Here is an 18,632-nt window from a genome sequence, read left to right as displayed (position 1 = left end):
GAGGAAGAAATATAAAGAGACAATAAATAAAGAGAAAGATCCTTTATTCTGCTAGTTAACAAATGCAAGTCAAATTGAGATTTCCTTTTTAAACCCAGAAAATTAGCAGAAACTTAAAATAGTGATAATAATACACAGTACCGGTGACAGTATATAAGAACCAGATACTCATATACTGTTAATAAGAGTGTAAATTGGTATGATCATTTTGGAAGGCAGTTTGGCAGTATTTGTCAAAATAGTAAACACGTATGTCTTTTGACAAAGCAATTCTACTTGTAGGAATCTACCCTATAAGAACAGTCCTGGAGTACACAAGATTGAAGTACTTATAGGAACAAGGAAATTCACTACAGTGCTGTTTTGTAGTAACAAAAAGTGGACATCATGTAACTTGAAAAAGAATGTATAGATTTACATGTACTGACTTATAAACAATTCCAAGGTATATCAAGTGAAAAAAAAAGTAATATTGATATATATATATATATATATTATTTTTATTTTATTAGAAAAATCAATACTGTTTGTATGTCTGTAGTATGGCTACCAAAGTGTTAACAGCAATCATCTTTGGAAGAGAGGGACTTGTAACTCCTCTTTTCTATAGTTCTATGTTATTTTAATATTATTGCAGAGAGTATGAATTACTTTTGTAATTACAAAGTAAATCAGTCCACCTTCTGTTTCTGACCATGATGGAGTAACTGGTAGTCCTCCCACCATAAACAGCTATAAAACACATAAGATTTGTAGGCAGTGGACAACAGGCAGTGCAAGACTGTGATCCCCAACACAAGAAAAACTCAAGAAATGACTGTGATCTGCTTGAGAATAATTTTCCAACCATGACACAGAAACCTGAATCCTAAGAAAATTATGATACGTATGTGGACCAAGACCACCAAAGCTTTACCAGAGAGCAGGTGCTACAGGGCTGAGAGGGGAACACAGAGTATCAGAGGTGCTGGGGAAAGAACACTGCCTAAGGACTGGGGGAGGCAGAATTCCAATGTTGCCAGAGTGAAAAGATTTTAACACCTCTGAGTTAAAATCTGAGATTTCAGAGAGGCCACACTCCCTAAAGTTAGATCTAATCTAAATCTACATTAATAGACCCTAGCCCTGGCCAAGTAGCTCAGTTGTTAAAGCACTGTCCCAATATGCCAAGGTTGTGAGTTCAATCTCTGGTCAGGGCACATACAAGACTCAACCAATAAATGCATAAAAAAGTGGAACAAAAATTGATGTTTCTCTCCCCCAATTGCTCTAAAATCAATAAATTTTCAAAATAAAAAAAAAGTTAAAAGAAGTAGATCCTAAAACAAAATCTGCAGGGGAGTCAGGGTTTGGAGTATTACTAAATTACTGGAGCTTGGTAAAAATCTAGGTGTCTATGCAGCTACAGTAATAATGTGTAAAGACCAAGTCTACACAAGTTCAAGATGATCAAGCAGTAATTTAACTGCCTGTTAATATCAAAAACAAAAAACAAAAAAAAAAACCTCTCCAGAGGAAGGTAATAAGCTCCAGAAACTCTCTAACAAATTATCTTCAATCTCCACTGATTTTAAACAAAAATCACTAAAGAGCATTTGAGAGCTTGCTCCCCAGCATGTGTGTCAGTTTGGCTCAAAGAAACTAAAAAATTCTTAAAAAGCCACCAGACAAAAAGAAACAGGAAAATGCAACTCATATTCAGTAGAAATAAAATGTGAGATGCCCCAGATGTTGGAACTGGCAGGCAAAGACTTTAAAGCGGCTATTGTAAATATGTCTAAAATACTAATGGGAAAGATGTTCAAAAAATTAAAGGAAAATATTATCTGAATGAGCAAACAAATAGGAAATGTAGGTAAAGATAATTATAAAAAAGAACTAAGGAGAATTTTTTTTACAATTTTAAGATTTTATTTATTTTTAGAGAGTAGGGAAGGGAGGGAGAAAGGGAGGGAGGGAGACATCGATGTGCAAGAGAAACATGGATCAACTGCTTCTCACACGCCCCAAAAGGAGACTGAGTCCGTAACCCAGGCACCTGCCCTCACTGGGGATGGAACCAGTGACCTTTCGTTTTGCAGGACAACATCCAACCAGCTGAGCCACACCAGTCAGGGCCCAAGGAGAAATTCTTGAACTGAAAAGAAAAAAACTAATGAAATAAAGTTTAAGGATAAATTCAAAAGTAAATTGGAAAGAGTCAGTAAACCTGAAAACAGATCAATAGGAACTAAGACACAAGACAAATGGGGTCTCACAAATTTGTGGGACTGTATCAAAATGTCTAACAAATACATAATTGGAAATTCAAGAAAGAGAAGACAGGGTAACTGACGCAGAAAAAAGAATGAAGTCTGAACAACACCCAAATGTAATGAAAAGCACCAATTTACAAATCCAAGAGGACCAGTGAACTTCAAGGAGGACAAATGTAAAACTACACCTATCCAAGACCCAATCAAACTTTTGAACACCAAAGATAAAAAAGAAATATACAAAGCAACCTCTGCAAAATGATACATTATACAGACATAAGAATGCTGATTTCTCACGAAGAAGCAGTGGGTGCTGGGTAATAACAGAACCACATCTTGATGTTGAAAGAAAAAAATCTTCAACCCAGAATTCTGTATCTAGTAAAAAAATCCATTGAAACTAAAAATAAACAGAAATAGATATGTTTAGATAAACAAAGGATACAGGAATTTGTCACCAGCCAACGTGCTTAAGACACATAGGCTCAAAAGAAATGATACCAAGTGGAAACTTAGATCTATTGAAAAGAATGAAGAGCATCAGTAAGTACTGTAAATGGATTAATATAAAAGTATATGTTTTATTTTTGTTTGTACCTTAAACTAACTGTTAAGTAGAAATAATACATGGTACAGCAGGTTTTATAACATAAAAAGTAAAATGTAAGACACTGTGAAAAACAAAAGAGAATGGGTAAATGGGATTATACTGTTTTAAGGTTATTACATTTGCAGTGTGTAGCAGGAAACAGGAAACATAAGATGTAAAGTGTAAAATACAATAGGGACACTAAATATATTTTAAAAATTAAGAATGCAAATTGCTAGTCCTAGAAAAACCACTGAAAAAAATTAAAAAGAATATGGTTAAGAAGACAAAAGCAAAGATTTCTTTTTTTTAAGTACTTAAAAGACTAGAAAAAGTTCCCTTTGTAGCAATCTTAGTAAAAAAAAATTGTTTTAAATATCAAAGATTTCTTAAAATAGAAAAAGCACTAATCATAAAGGGAAATTATGAACAAAATTTTGTACTTCATCAAAATTAAAACTTTTGCTCTTCAAGATTCTATTTAAAAAAAATAGCGAGCCACACACTGCAAGAAAATATTCACTTGGAGATACATCTGACAAAGATTTGTATCCAGAATATATGAACAGGTTTTATAACTTAATAACACATCAATATCCCAAATTTTTTAAAAAATGGGCAATGGATTTGGATACTTCCCAAGTGACAATATATGATTTACTAATATACACACAAAAAGGTGCTCATCATTAATTAGGGAAATGCAAATCAAAACTGACATACTACTTCACACTTACTAGAATGACTAAAATCATAAAGACTACAAATACCAAGTGTTGGCAAAGATGTGAAGCAACTGAACTGTCAAATATTGCCAGTGGAAGTATAATATGGTGAAATCACTTCTGAAAATAGTTTGGTAGTTCCTTTAAAGTTATAATATACTTATCATACGACTGAACAATTCTAACTATTTAACCCACAGAAATGAAAACATGTCCACAAAAAGACTTGTACAGTAGTGTACACAGCATCTTTATTCATAACAGATAAAAATTTAAAAACGCAAAAACGTCCATCATCAAGTGAACGGATAAACAGACTGACACATCCATGCAATAAAAGGGAATGACCTACTGGAAAAACACAGCAACATGGATGAATCTAATAGACATTATTTTGAGTAAAAGAACAAAGACATATAAGTACATACTGCATGATTCCATTTATACAAAATTCTAGAACAGGCAAGACTAATCAGTAATGAAATTAATTAGATCAGTGGTTGCCTGGGGCAGGTAGGAGGACTAGAGAGAGATTAACTGCAAAGGGGCACATATTTTGGGGAGATGGAACTATTCTATATGTTGACTGGGGTGGTCTTTACATAGGTGTATGCATATATAAATACATTTAAATATATGACATTATTGTATGTAAATATACCAATAAGTCAATACAGTAAAGATATGAACCTGAAATAAAGATTAACTTTCTCAGATAAAGTTATGAAATAAAAATATAATATGTTCTTTTATATATATGAGAGATTACATTAGGAAAGAAAATTTAAAAGGGCGGGACAGGAAGCACAGGTGAGGCAGATGTTTATGTCAATAGTTAAGACTTTTCTCTAAGTTTCATACATCTTTGTATTACCAATTTCAATTTCAATTTCATTATGGCCTATATTGTCCAGCCAAAGGCTGTTTGCATGTATGCATGTAGATAGGTAGGCATAATCACTGTGCTGACTTTCTGGGGTTTTAAAAAATATTTTATTTATTTATTTAGAGACGGGGAGGGAGGGAGAAAGAGAGAGAGAGAAACATCAATGTGTGGTTGCCTCTCATGTGGCCCCCACTGGGGAACCTGGCCCACAACCCAGGCATGTGCCCTGACTGGGAATCGAACCTGCGATGCTTTGGTTCGCAGCCCGAGCTCAATCCACTGAGCTACACCAGCCAGGTGACTTTCTGGTTTTTATGCATCAGTTATTCCCATCTGCCAACTCCAAGACTCAGTGTTCATTTGTAAGAAATCCTGCCTGCAAAGTTTGGAGTGCAGGGCACTGTCCTGATCTTTTGGTCCTTGGAAATTTCACAAACACTCCTCTAATTTTTTTTTGGGGGGGGGGGGCGCCTTAGACACACTTCCAAAATGATGTATGTCATCCAATGTATATACTCAGTCCCTCTTAGAGCATTCTCATGGGTTTGCCAAAAATAAATCATGTTCTCTCTCCAGAGACTCATATTCTAGACAAGAGATTTTCAACTTGCATGCCACGAGAATTTATAAAGCGGGTAATACTTGGCTATTTAGTCAGGGGCACTGGCCTCTTTTCCCTTAGACAGCCAAATTAAAAAAAGAAATGACAACAGCCAACTCAACAATAGCCATCCGGTGTGAATGAATCAAAATTATACCTATTTTTTGTTCAGATTGGCAAAAAGTATATGTTTTGGTGTGCTGCAGAATTTTAGTAATTAGTTTATGTGCACTATGAGGTGAAAAAGGTTGAAAATCAATGTTCTAGATACTCAAATATCTCTGGACCCAGGACATGACAAGATCTGAAGAACATCTAACCCAGAGAGCTGTAAATTCAATCTGAGCACCCCTTCCACTCATACGAACTTTTTTACTTCTTTGTTCATCCTCAGAAGTTATTATGAGAGACCAGGTTATCTCCCTAAACCAGATCAACAGTTCACAAGCTTCTGGTGAACAATCAAGCTCCCACTGAAAATTAAGGGCAGGGGGCGCGGGAAACTGTCAAAGCTGAGAAGAGAACTGGAAGTACTAAGTAATATGTGTTTGTTCAACCAGTCTACTACTGTATTTATATTCAAGTAAGAGTGCGTGTTCTAGATCTGAATTGCTCAGATTTGATTCCTTTATTCTCTCTTTTAAAAAAAATCCTCACATGAAGTCCTTTTCATCTGCCTTTTTTAGAGGGAGAGAAAAAGGACGAGAGAAAAACACTGAGGTGAGAGGATGCACTCAGACTGGGGATCCACAGCAAACCAGGGATCTACCCATGGAGACTGGGGGTTGCGCATGCCTGTGCCCAGACTAGGGATGAACCCACAACCTAGGTATGTGCCCTGAGCAGGAATTGAACTGCAACCTCTCGGTTACAGGATAATGCTCCAACCACTGAGTCACAGGGGCCAGAGCTGATTCCCTAGGTATGTAGCTGTCATCCTGGGCAAGTTCTTCTTACAGTTCAAATTCCCAGAGGGCTTTTGTGAAATTTAAATGAGATAATAGCATTAAAACAGTGTCCAACAGATGATAAGCACTTAATAAAAGTCAGTTGTTTCGCTCAGGGTCCTCTTGGGAAAGGAGACCCACGTGACTCTTCATATATATTGAGGAAACATATATTTACAGCATTCTGAATATAACTTCTTCCTGAAGGGCTCAGAAAGCTGTTAGACAAAATGGAGGAAAAGTAGTGAACTGTCAAGTAATATGCTCTATGTTCCAGGGTTAAAAACAGAATTAGGAAGACTACTTATATCACAAATCTTTATTATTTTTACCTATGTCAAAATTTTTGCCTGATGGCTGTAACCCTGGCAGCCACCAAATTCCTAAAAACAGTGGTTCTCAAAGTGTCGAACCCAGACCATCAGCTTCACCTGGGAAATTGTTTAGAAATGCAATTTTTTTTTTCTCTCCTCCTTCCAACCACTCTGAAGAAACTATTGGATTGGCACTCAGCAAATGGTTGTTTAACAACCAGGTGATTTTGATGAATGCTAAAGCATAAGAATTACTATTGTAGCCCTGGCTGGTGTGCCTCAGTGGATGGTGTGCCTCAGTGGATGGTGTGCCTCAGTGGATGGTGTGCCGGCCTGCGAATCAAGGGTTGCTGGTTCAATTCCCAATCAGGGCACATGCCTGGGTTGTGGGCCAAGTCCCCAGTGGGGGGTACATGAGAGGCAACCACACAATGATGTTTCTCTCCCTTTCTTTCTTCCTCCCTTCCCCTTTCTCTAAAAATAAATAAATGAAATCTTAAAAAAAAAATAAAAGAATTACTACCCTAGAACAAAAAGTACACCTAGTCATTGATCTATCCATAACATCGGCATAAAGATAACTGAGTTCAACAGGGCCCATTTGGGGACTTCGATTTATAAATTATGCAGTAGCTGATATAATCAGGGACTGGAGCAAATCGAAGTAGTAATTAGTAATTGTATAAATTTATAAACAATTAGTAAAGAGGCGAGAGTGAGCACAAAAAAAGTGAGGGAGATCAACAATGGAGGCAGGCAGAGGAAAACACACAGTAGATTTAGTCGGTGGCAAGGGGTCACTGGTAAAATCAATCATCAAAGGAAGTAGCTCATGAAGGTATTTATTACACCTAAGGCACAGGTGGCAAACACAAGGCCCGTGGGCTGAACGGCCCTCCACCTTGCTTTATCCGGCCTGTCACCTTGTTTCTACCTGGAGGCAGCGCCAAGACCTCACTTAACTGTTAAGGAACAGTTACATTTATACAGTCCTAAAATTACATTCTGCCCTTTGAAGGCAACTAAGAGGCTGATGTGGCCCCTGGTGAAAAGGAGTTTAACGCCCCTGACCTAAAGTGAGAAGAAGGAAAAAAAAAAGGACTGAATTTGTAACATTTTCTGGGTATAAACCAGAGGACTTTCCAAAACACTGTTGTAACTTTTACTAAGTTTATACCTATATCAAGGGCTCCTTTGATTAAACAGACAAAATAGAAAAGAAAACAGGTGCAGTTCATAGTTCATTTCTAAATATCTGGCTAGAAGTGATTTTTTAAGATGTCTATGGATTGATAGAAACTGAATGATAAGGTGAAAACAAACAACAAATCTTATCTAGCATGTTCTTATGTGTTCTTACTGCCTAAAAAGTAGAGTGCTACACCCCTCCCAAGTTTCTGAAAGTTCTCATCTCATTTAATATAAAAGTAAAACACCTTTTATATATACATGGGTAACCAAAGAAAGCTCAAAAGTTATTCACAAATAGCTTTCACAAATCATGAAGAAGCAAACAGATGAGCATATCAACTGTAAAATGGACAACGATGATAAGACATTTAATATAATTATATAAATACTTATAACTAATAAGCATAATACTTTTTAATCAAATAATGAAAATCAAAACAGTGAGATACTACTTTTGTGCATCTCTGGCAAAGTTACAAAAGAATTAAACCATCCAGGATTAGTGAAAATGCTAGAAAACACTTATATTCTGCAGTTTAAGTAATTATACCTTTTTTGGAGGGCAATTCAGCATTACTTATTAAACGTCTTAAAAATCTGCATACCCTCTTTGACCTATTAATCCCACTTTGAAAATCTGCCTAATGAACTAATAAAAGACATATGTACAGATTTTTGTATAAGGTCTCCTGAGATGGCATCGTTTACAAAACTGAAAAATCAGTAACTTCCTAAAATGTTTAATCACTGGGGACTAAATAAGTATTATGTTATATCCATAAAAGTTGATACAATGTAGCCATTTAAACTTCATCTTACAGATAAACATGGAAACATATTCAGGATATATTATTTATTGCTAAGTGAATAAAGTAGACTGCAAAACAGTAGATAGTTTGATTCTATTTCTGTTAAAATAAAAAATCTGTCCTTCCATCTACCAACCATTATACAAGGACCAATGATTCTTTTATTTCCTTTATTGCTATTCTTGGTTTCTCTAGTATTTCTAAAATGAACATCTATTTTATAACATAGATTATTTTTTCTTTTCTTATATTTTTATAATTAAAAAACTATAGAAAGCATAGATTTCTGAGTTAACTCTACCTCCAATATCCCAACTAAAGTGACCAAAATGAATATACAGAGTCTATCACTGATGCCCCATGATCCCACCTTTGTTCACTGTGTTCACTGCTATGGCTGTGTTATTTAGAACAGTGCCTGGTGCACAGCAGACAGTGAATAGCTACTGTATGGGAAAATGCCATCCACCTGCCATCGACAATAAAGTATTACTGTCAAATGGATCGGTAGCTAGAAACAGGCCATTCAGAGTCCATTTACTACTTCCTTTCCTAAGAAAGCAACTTTTTTAAAAATTTCATTTTGTTTGATGTTAGTTTGTAAATATAGAATGGTTTTCATATATTGATTTTATATCCACAAACTTTGTCAAAATTCACTTATTAGTTATAATCATTTATCCTTATTTTCTTTTGCATTTTCTAAGTATGTATCATGTTATTTGCAAATAAAGATAACTTTATTTTTTCCTTTCCAATCATCTTTTTTATATTTTTTTCTTTTTCTTGTCTTACTGTACTGCTTAGGATAAGCTGAATGGAACTGGTAATTAATTACCCTTGTCTTATTCTATTTCTTGACCTGCTTGGTGGTTATACAGTGACTCACTCTGTGCTGAGTCCTTACTTTATGCATTTTCCTATTTATATTTTGCAATTTAAAAGGTTGAAAAAAAGAAAAAGAAAGCTGCAGAAGTAAACAATGAAGAGCCTGGCAAAATTCTCCACTTTGAAAGGGTGTATTAGTTGCATACTGCTGCTATAATAAATTACCACACATGTAATAGCTTTAAACACCACAATTTATTATCATAGTTCTGGAGGTCGGAATTCCCAAAACCAAGGTGTTGACAGGACTGTGCTCTTTTCGGAGGAACTATGGGAGGGAGGAGAATCTGTTTCTTTGCGTTTTCTAGCATCTAGAGGCCACCTGCATTCTTTGGCTCATGGTCCCTTCTACCATTGTCAAGGCCAGCAGTATACTATTTACAAATCTCTCTCTCTCTGTGGCTTCTGGTTCTATCATTACATCTTTTTCTGACTTTGACACTTCTGCATCCTCCGTAAGGACCCCTGTGATTAATTAAGCCCAACTGGATAATCCAGGATCATCTTTCCGCCTCAAAATCCTTAATTTAATCCCATCTGCAAAGGCCCTTTTGCCTTGTTAGGTAATATATTTAACAGGTTTTACGAATTAAAGATGTGGACCACATTTTGATCCACTTACTACAAAGTCTGTGTACCTGGGGTAGATGTAGATCACTACTTGGAAACTTTTTCACTTCTACAAAGCAGTACTACTCATAATCAGCAGTTCAGAGAGGCCCAAGGGAAGTGGCCAGAGAGTAGAATTTCTTCTTGACATGGTAGGCCACAGCTCCATGAAGAAGGTCAGAAATTATCTTATCATTTATATGAAACAGACTGGACATAAGAATCTAACTCTGGTATAATGGCTCCACAATACACAAAACAGAAAACGTAGAAAGTAAATTCATTTATTGAGATTGCACACCACTTGGTTTCTTCACGCCTGTCAGGGTGGTGACTTAGTATTACAAACTTGTATCAACCACCTTAGACTTGAGAAGGGAATTCTAAATTCTAGACAAAGAAGATATCCAGTGAGAATTTACCTAACCTATTTTGGAGAAAATATCAAACCTGAGTAAATCTCTTTTGTTTGAAGGAATACAAAATGAAATTGCCAAAATCAGACTGCAGAAATCCAACTTAGGGTCTATAAAGAGCGTATGCAGAGAGTCTGCAACATAACAAAGGGAGAACATACCACGCAAAGAGACAGAGAAACAAAGCACATTTGGGGAGACAAACGTTAGGTGAAGAAGACAGTATCTGTTTTACTCTTATAACTGAATTTTTAAAATCATAGAACCTATGAAGTGTGCTTAAAGATGAATGGCAAAAACAAAGAAAGATGGGACCTGGATAAAAGGCAGGCAACAATATAAAGGTTATAGACTAAGATAAAGAAGTAATGTAAGGGAACAAGTAATGAAATAAAAGGCTGAAAAACTGAATTAGAAGAAGTAAATAGTAAAATCAGCATTACAAAATTCTGAATCATTAACTACAGACAGGACAAACTTGAGAAGCCCTCCAATAATGCAGAGGCAAGGCAGTAAGAAATTAAAATGACAGAAAGAAAGCTACAGAAAAAAAGAATGCAGATCCAATACATTGGGAGAAGAGAAATTACTGAAGAAAAGAACAAACAGAATATTAGCAATCAAAGACAGAAGAGATGAAAACCCTTCTTGGCCAAAGGCAGGACTGGATGTGCATATTTAAAAAGCTCATTAGGGCCTTGACCGGGATGGCTCAGTTGGTTGGGCATCATCTCGCCAATTAAGGGGTCACTGGTTTGATTCCCAGTAGGGCCCATGCCTGGGGTGTGGGTTCAGTCCCCAGTCAGGGCACATATGAGGGACAGCTGAGAGATGTTTTCCTCCCTTTCCTTCTCCCTCCTTTCCCTTCTCTCTAAAAAGAAAGACAATTTTTAAAAATAAATTTAAAAAATAAAATAAAATATGCATTAAGTATCACAAAAAAATAAGTCTAGAGCCCAACATCTAAACAAATCTTAAAATCTGAAATTCAAGATTAGAAAAAATTATTCATGCTGGACCAAAAAAAAATTACCTACAGAAAAAGAAAATCAGACTTTTATCCAACTTTTCTAACCATTAATGGAATGGAATAATATTTACAGTTTTAAGGAGGAAAAAAAAAGTAAACTGAAGCTAAGTTGCCATTCATATACAAGGACAAAAGAAGGACAATTTCAAGACACAAGTATTCAGAAACTAGTCATGAAGAATGTCCTTAACAAAAAGAACAAAGTAAGGAAGAGATCATTTTGATCATATATGCATAGATGTGTACAAACATGTTTCAATGGGCGCAGAAGTGGTTTAAAAAGATAACTATCAAATTGCTGGTAACAGTTATCCCTGGATGGTAGTTTTTTTTACTTTATTTATTTATTTGTATTTATTTACTTTTTTGGTGTGAATTGTTTGATTCTTTAGCATAAGTGTATGTTTTACTACTGTATCTTACAAGTCATCTTAATTTTTATAAATCATGACGTCTTTGCTGAACAAAATTCCTCATGTTGCATTTGAGTAACAGATGAATGAAAATAAAGAACATAAAAATGGGAAAGCTACAGAATAAAAAGACTTGGTCAGCATTAAAAACATTTACTATAAATTAATTCTTAATAATTATTGTAAATTTAGAAAACGTAATTGGGTGAAAAAGAAAATACATATTGCAAACAGCCCTAATTTTCACATTTTAAATATGAGATAATAGTTTTTATTTATTTTTATTATTGGTATCGATACTTTCAGAACAAAGGATTTGAAATATGTTTTCAAAACATTAGTGACTGGTAGCTAGCACTTACAATAAATATTTTCCAGACTGCCAAACAACAAAGATAACATTTTTGCCTAAACTATATGCATGAAACAACAAGGACATATAAAAGCATAAAACGAGAACAAAGCATACATTGTATAGTTCCGGTTTCATGAAAGGAAAAGAGTAAGTGCACACATAAGCACGAACCAGGAAAGACTGGAAGGGCACTAGTCAATTTTAGGTGATAGCTTGTAGGTGATTTTTATTTTCTTGTGCTTTTTTATATTTTCTATTTGAAATACTTTTTTAGTAATCATATGAACAATAAACAATGTGCCAAAAATGCCATTTAACAAATAAGCAAGCAGATAAGCCAGTACTTCCCAAAGTTGGACAATTTAAGCCTCATTTAACCTCAACTACATTTTTTATTAATGACAGTTTCCTGGGATCCTACATCCAGACGAAAAGCAAAGATGACTCTGAGAATGAATGGGATGAGATGTGAGACTTATGACCTTACAATGTGACCTATACTTTATTTCCTATCAAGCTGAAGAGTGGCCCCGGCATTAGCTTGTTGGGAAGTTCTTCACTTACTTCTTGGGTCAGACAATATATGGCAAAGACAAAGAACATCACACAGATTAATCTTCCTGGGGATGCTAGAAGAGGATTGCTTATATCTACTTATGGAATAAATGCTTTGGTATCCATTAAATAACTAGAGCTTTGGAGCCTAAGGAAAGATGGGGCCTATCACTAAACAGATTCTTCTGTAGTACCACCTAGCTACACAGTCACACCATATATTCCAAAGGTGGTAATTAAGCTTTTTTGATACTAAGGCACAATATGAACTTACCACCTTTCTCCTAAAACAGTCCTTTTCATGACTTTTCCTATCTGCCTATAGGGTTATTGGGGTTTCAATGAGAAAATGTGTGTAAACAGCTTAGCTCTGTGCCTAGAAGAACATGATTCATGAGTGCAAGAGCTTAAATTTATTATTATTATAGTTTACTTTTTCAATCCCCTAAGCAGAAAGGACACAAATTTTTACTTGTTTTGTTTTTAGGAGGGCTATTTATTACTCCTTTTAAAACTTGTTACTATGAACTATTCAAACATATATAAAAGTAGAATACTATAATGAACTCAATGAATCCATTATTCAGATTTAGTAATAATGATCAATATTTAGTCAATAATAATTATCAATATTTAATAATAACCAATATCTGACCATTTCTCATTAACACTCCTTTCTACTACCCTCCCCAGATTATTCTGAGGTTAAACCTAGACATCAAATCACTCATCAAAACATGAGGTTTTGAAGTCACACAGATAAGAGTTCCAATCTTATACTTCTTCACTAGCCATATGACTGGGTGTGCTACTTACCCTCTGAAGCTAGATGTCCAGCAACTGCTCAATGAATTTAAGATCACTTTCTTTCCCCTGGTTGGCTCTAATTGGTTTCAACATCTGCAATGTTTCTCTTAAAATGTAACCAGCTCCACTCTATTGCTTTTAGCCTAATCTGTATTCCTTATCTTACTTCTGGATAATCCCAAAGGCAACCTGTTTTCTTACCCCTTACTCATCCCATATCTGGGTTTTCTACTGGGGTCTGTTTATTTTAGGTAGAATATTTATCCTGTACGATGTTGAGTATATCAGAAAGATCAAAGGTAAAGCGAGTTTGGAAAAGACTGCAAAGGCTATCCTTTTCACAATGTATGCTCTATTAAAAAGCTCCAAGAAGTCTTATAGTAATGAGTTCTGTTTAACACTTCTTTACCCTAACTTACATGATCATGAAACTCTTTCACCCAACAATTAAGAACTTATAAAACTAGAGTTCACAGAATATGCTTGGGAAATACAATGACATGTTAATGACAAATCAGTACTCGTTAAGCAACACCTTCACTGAGATACTGTAAACTCAACAAAATTTCAAGAGTTCCTCCTTAATTATAGGTTCATATTAACTTATGTTGCTTCTCATGTTTGTATACACCACAAACTACCTCCCAAACTAGGAGGAACTTTGCCTTATACACCTGCATCTTACATGTTGTATGTGCAAGACAGTGTAATGTAGACATGCTCAGTAATTATTAAATGAGCATCAAGGCTGGACCAAACACGTGATTAATCTTGACCTGCAATGACACTGCTCATGTTGCTGTTACTCACGAGTCCTTGAGATGGATATCTTACATTTCTTGGGAGTGAAAACTAGAAGCTAGAGAAAATATCTTTCTCAGATTCCTAAGAGGTCAAGAGTTCCTAAAGGTTCCCTCTGATACATCCATACTAATCTTCTAGGTCAGCCATGGAGATAGCCCATGAGTTTATCATCCTTCTTCACTCTTCTTTTGAGCTTCAGTTACCTCTTTTTTTAAAAAATGAAGGTACTAATACCTATTGGCAGGCTTATTTTGAGGACTTAATGAAATACCTAGGCCAGGGGCTGATACACACTAAATATTCAAGAAATGTTATTGCCCCCTGCCCTGAAGAATAAAGCAGAATAAGAGGAAATGAAAGGTGGGTAACATTCTATACTGAGTAACTAGGGAAGATCTCTCTAACAAGGTGGCATTGAGGAGGGAGTGAGAGCCACACAGCTATCTGGTAACAGAGTGTTTTTCAGGTTAAGAAGAAAGCAAGTGCAGAGATTCTCAGGAGTGCATGCCTTGTTTGAGGAACAGTAAGCATGCCAATGTGATTAGAGTATGTTGGGTATGACAGCAACAGGAGCTGAGGTCAGAGAGTTAAGAGGGTATAGGTGGTGTCAAATCATTGAGAGCACTGTTGGCTGTTCTTAAAACTTTGGCTTTTACTTTAAATGAAAGGAACAGCTATCAGAAGGTTTTAAACAGAGATGTGACATAATCTTATTGATATTTTAAAAAGATCATTCCAGCTGCTGTGTTGAAACTGACTGAGGAGCCATGGCTGGTGTGGCTCAGTGGATTGAGCGCCGGCCTGCAAACCAAAGGGTTGCTGGTTCAATTTCCAGTTAGGGTACATGTCTGGGTTGCAGGCCAGGTCCCAGGTGCGGAGTGCTCAAGAGGCGCATTGGTGTGTGGTTGCCTCTCCCTCTCTGTAGGCAGGTAGGTAGGTAGGTAGGAAGGAAGGAAGGAAGGAAGGAAGGAAGGAAAGAAGGAAGGAAGGAAATAGATGGGGGAGTAAGAGGAGGGACGAATTAGAGAAACCAGTTAGAAGGCATTTTAATGAACTGAACTAGAGTGCAGTGGTGAGAATGAGTTGAATCTACATATTCTGAAAGTAAAGAAGTCACGAATTGCTGATGGATTAGTTATGGAGGTATAAGAAAAAGAGAGGAACCAAGAATAACCCCAAGAATTTTCACTTGAGTGACCCAGAAGTCAAAGTTACCATTTACCAAGATGGACAGACTGAAGAAAAACCAAGTTTGAGGGAGAAAAATTCAGGAGTTTGGATTTGGAGATGTTATACTTCACACACCTATTACACAGTCCTTGAAGAGGAGCCCTACCTTAGTCTCGATGAGCTACAGCTGCCACGGCAGCCTGTGGATCACTACTACAGGCTGAGGACATGAACCGCTGGCTCTGTGTTCTCTGACCAGATCATGTATTTATCATTTACCGACACTAATATTGGGAGAGCTGATGAGGACATAGGACTTAGGAAGTCTGAAGATGGTTAGGACTTCTTCCTTGTTCTGGACTGAAAGATAGCTAACCCAAGAGCCAACTCTCAAAAGCGCCCTTCAGAGTCAAATCTACCTTGTGATCACATAATAGTACGTGGATCCCGATTCAAGCCATAGTTATCCAGTTTCTTTTCTAATGGAACATCTTCTACAAAGTGTAAACGTGTTAGTTATCCTCAGCCTTACATACTACAACTCCCTATTCTTATTTCCTTCTGAAACTAGAAGAGCAAGGTTTCATTCCAACTTTTTATTGGAAAAGCACACAATGAATATTTCTCTTGCTCTCACATTCCCAAAATCCATTAGCCATTAAATGCAGCCAAATAATATGGGTTTTTGGAATGTCAATGTCTAGAACCTTTATCTATTCACAGAAATTTAACCAAAAGGAATACATACAAAATTTCTGTAATAAATCACTTCACTATTGATAGTGCAAGATTGGGAATAATCCTTTGGTTCAATAAAGCAAAGAATGGTTAAAGAAATATTGGCATATAAAAGAATATTAAGTGATCATAAAAATGATTCCATACATGAATACATTAAAAGCCCTGGCTGGTGTGGTTCAGTGAACTGAATGCCAGCCTGAGAACCAAAGGGTTGCCAGTTTGATTCCCAATCAGGGAACAAGCCTAGGTTGCAGGCCAAGTCCCCAGTTTGGGGGCGAATGAGAGGCAACCACACACTGATGTTTTTCTCCCAGTCTTTCTCCCTTCCTTCCTCTCTGTCTAAAAATAAATGAGATCTTAAAAGAAAAGAATACATTAAAAATATTAAGTAAAAAAAGCAGATTACAAATAATACGTATATGACCACTAGTTTTATTTTAGAAAAAGTGTAAGTGTATACTAGAAGTTAAATCTGATTATGTATTGTATGATCAGCAAAAATAACAGTGATGTTACCTCTGGATAGAAGGATTATAGATAAATCTTTTTCTTTTTACTTGTCTACAAGAAACTTACACTGTTTTCTACTAAGAACAAGTTAAAAGAACTTTCTTGAGATTTAAAAAATTTTATTTTTTATAGAGAGGAGGAGGGAGAAAGAAAGAGAGGGAGAGAAACATCGATCAGTGACCTCTAGCACACTCCCAACCAGGGACCTGCCCAGCAACCCAGGTCTGCCCTGACCAGGAATCAAACTGGTGACCTTTTGGTTCACAGGCCAGTGCTCAACCCACTGAGTCACACCAGCTAAGGCTAAAAACTTTCATACTCAATATAAAATCTCTTATATTTGCAGTCTGTTTAGAATTTAGTTTTTACTATGTGACTTACCTACGTCTACCTACGTCTCTATGCATACATCATTTAAGTCAAAAGACTTCTTTCTGAGAGGTCACTTGTGGACTCTTCCCCAAGGCCTCTCTCTCAGGGGACACAGTGCTAACAATTCCACAGAGAGCTCTATCATAGGGCTCCCCTGAACAGTACAGGAGACTCAGCTCCCAGGGTCTATGGGTGCTACTTCCCCAGTCTAGCAACCGCTACACGGGAATGTGAAGCAGAATGAACTTCCTTCCTCTCTGCACCTGGCCAAAAACACAACTGTTAAGCAGAGACTAAGTTCCACAGTCCCCACCAAGGCAACAAGCAATGGACTTTGTTTTCTGTAAACAGACAGACAAGAAAAAAGTTCAGGTGAAAACACAGTCCTCAGAGGAAGAAAAATAGAAACCAGGCAGCGGGGAATGCTTCATATTCCTAAAAGCTTTTTTTGTAAGTTAACACATGGTGTCTGCTTCTCTCTAGTCACCTATTTATCACTCTCCTCCTTAGAAAAGGGAAAAAGCCCTGGCTGTTTTCCTAGTGCAGAGTTTTGTGGCTGGGGGGAAGGAGGAGAGGGGGGAGAAGGAGGGTGCTTTAAGCATGATGCAAACCATTTGGAGTTGAGTGAGAGCACTGCCAACACAAGCTGGACTATTTAAACAAGTGAGGAAATGATCGTATATACAACATGCCAGCAAGCACACACACACACCAAAGGAAGTCGAGAGGGATTTTTTTTTTTCAGGACACAGAGCTGGATGTCAGCGGCTAAAAGGTCGATATTTTCCCTTAACACCCTTCTCAATGACTTAATCATGTTCCGTTTGCACAGAAAACTTCCCAAGAATAAAAAAGTCTGGAGAATTAAGAGGAAGGGTGAATGGGGAGTGATGTTTGGCCTGGGGCTGACCTTATCCGAGGTTTTCTCCACGTAGCAGGGGTCCTGAGGGGCTGCCAGCAAGGGGACAAAGCCCGAGAGAAGCCGGTCCTCTTCCAGAATAAGAAGGGTGAGGTCATCGTCCGGGTCCTTGTACAGTGGCACCTCAGACTGATTCACCGCAGTCAGTATGTTACAGAAATCAGCCAGCATCGACCACACATCCACAGCAACCCTGTGAGAAATAAGGTAAGAAAAGAACAGTTCTAAAGAGGGACCAGTTAAAGTATTCTAAGCACTTACATGCAGAGAGGTAGTTGCAGCAAATGCTGTTTATGGCTGACATCTACCAGAAATCTTACCCAAAAAGCTAGGATACAAAGTGTATCCATAGCAGCAATCTGGTGAATGTATGTCCTATCTATGCAAAATTGAAACTGATTAAGGGGAGTTTTCAATCCTAACCTGAGAGGGAAAAGAATTTAGAGAATCAGTTGCCTAATGCTGGTCCTGTCACCTTTCCAGACAGTATGCCTACAACACTTACTCAACACTCTAGTCACCCAGAGCCTTCCTGGCTTGGCAGCTTGGTTCGTTAGAGCATTGTCCCAATATGCCAAGAACTGTGAGTTCGATCCCTGGTCAGGGCACATACAAGAATCAACCAAGGAATGCATAAATAAGAGAAACAATAAATCGATGTTTCCACCCCCTCAAAAATCAATAAATAAAAACAATTAAAAAAATTGACACTCAGTGCCTGAGGCA

At 36.8% G+C, this 18,632-nt stretch overlaps 1 protein-coding gene across 2 annotated transcripts in view; it reads right to left on the bottom strand.

Annotated features, from left to right (window-relative positions):
• Positions 1 to 18,632, bottom strand: part of SMG6 (SMG6 nonsense mediated mRNA decay factor) — a 222,741-nt gene that overhangs the window by 87,170 nt on the left and 116,939 nt on the right. For both annotated transcript variants that reach the window (XM_045836380.1, XM_045836381.1), the window contains exon 13: positions 17,898 to 18,099. In XM_045836380.1, the coding sequence (XP_045692336.1) occupies positions 17,898 to 18,099 (202 nt within the window). The remainder of the gene's footprint in view (positions 1 to 17,897; positions 18,100 to 18,632) is intronic.

The sequence above is a fragment of the Phyllostomus hastatus genome, unplaced genomic scaffold (assembly GCF_019186645.2).
Source record: "Phyllostomus hastatus isolate PE091 unplaced genomic scaffold, TTU_PhHast_1.1 phas_contig_210, whole genome shotgun sequence".
Taxonomy (NCBI): domain Eukaryota; kingdom Metazoa; phylum Chordata; class Mammalia; order Chiroptera; family Phyllostomidae; genus Phyllostomus; species Phyllostomus hastatus.
This window is presented reverse-complemented; position numbering and strand designations above follow the sequence as displayed.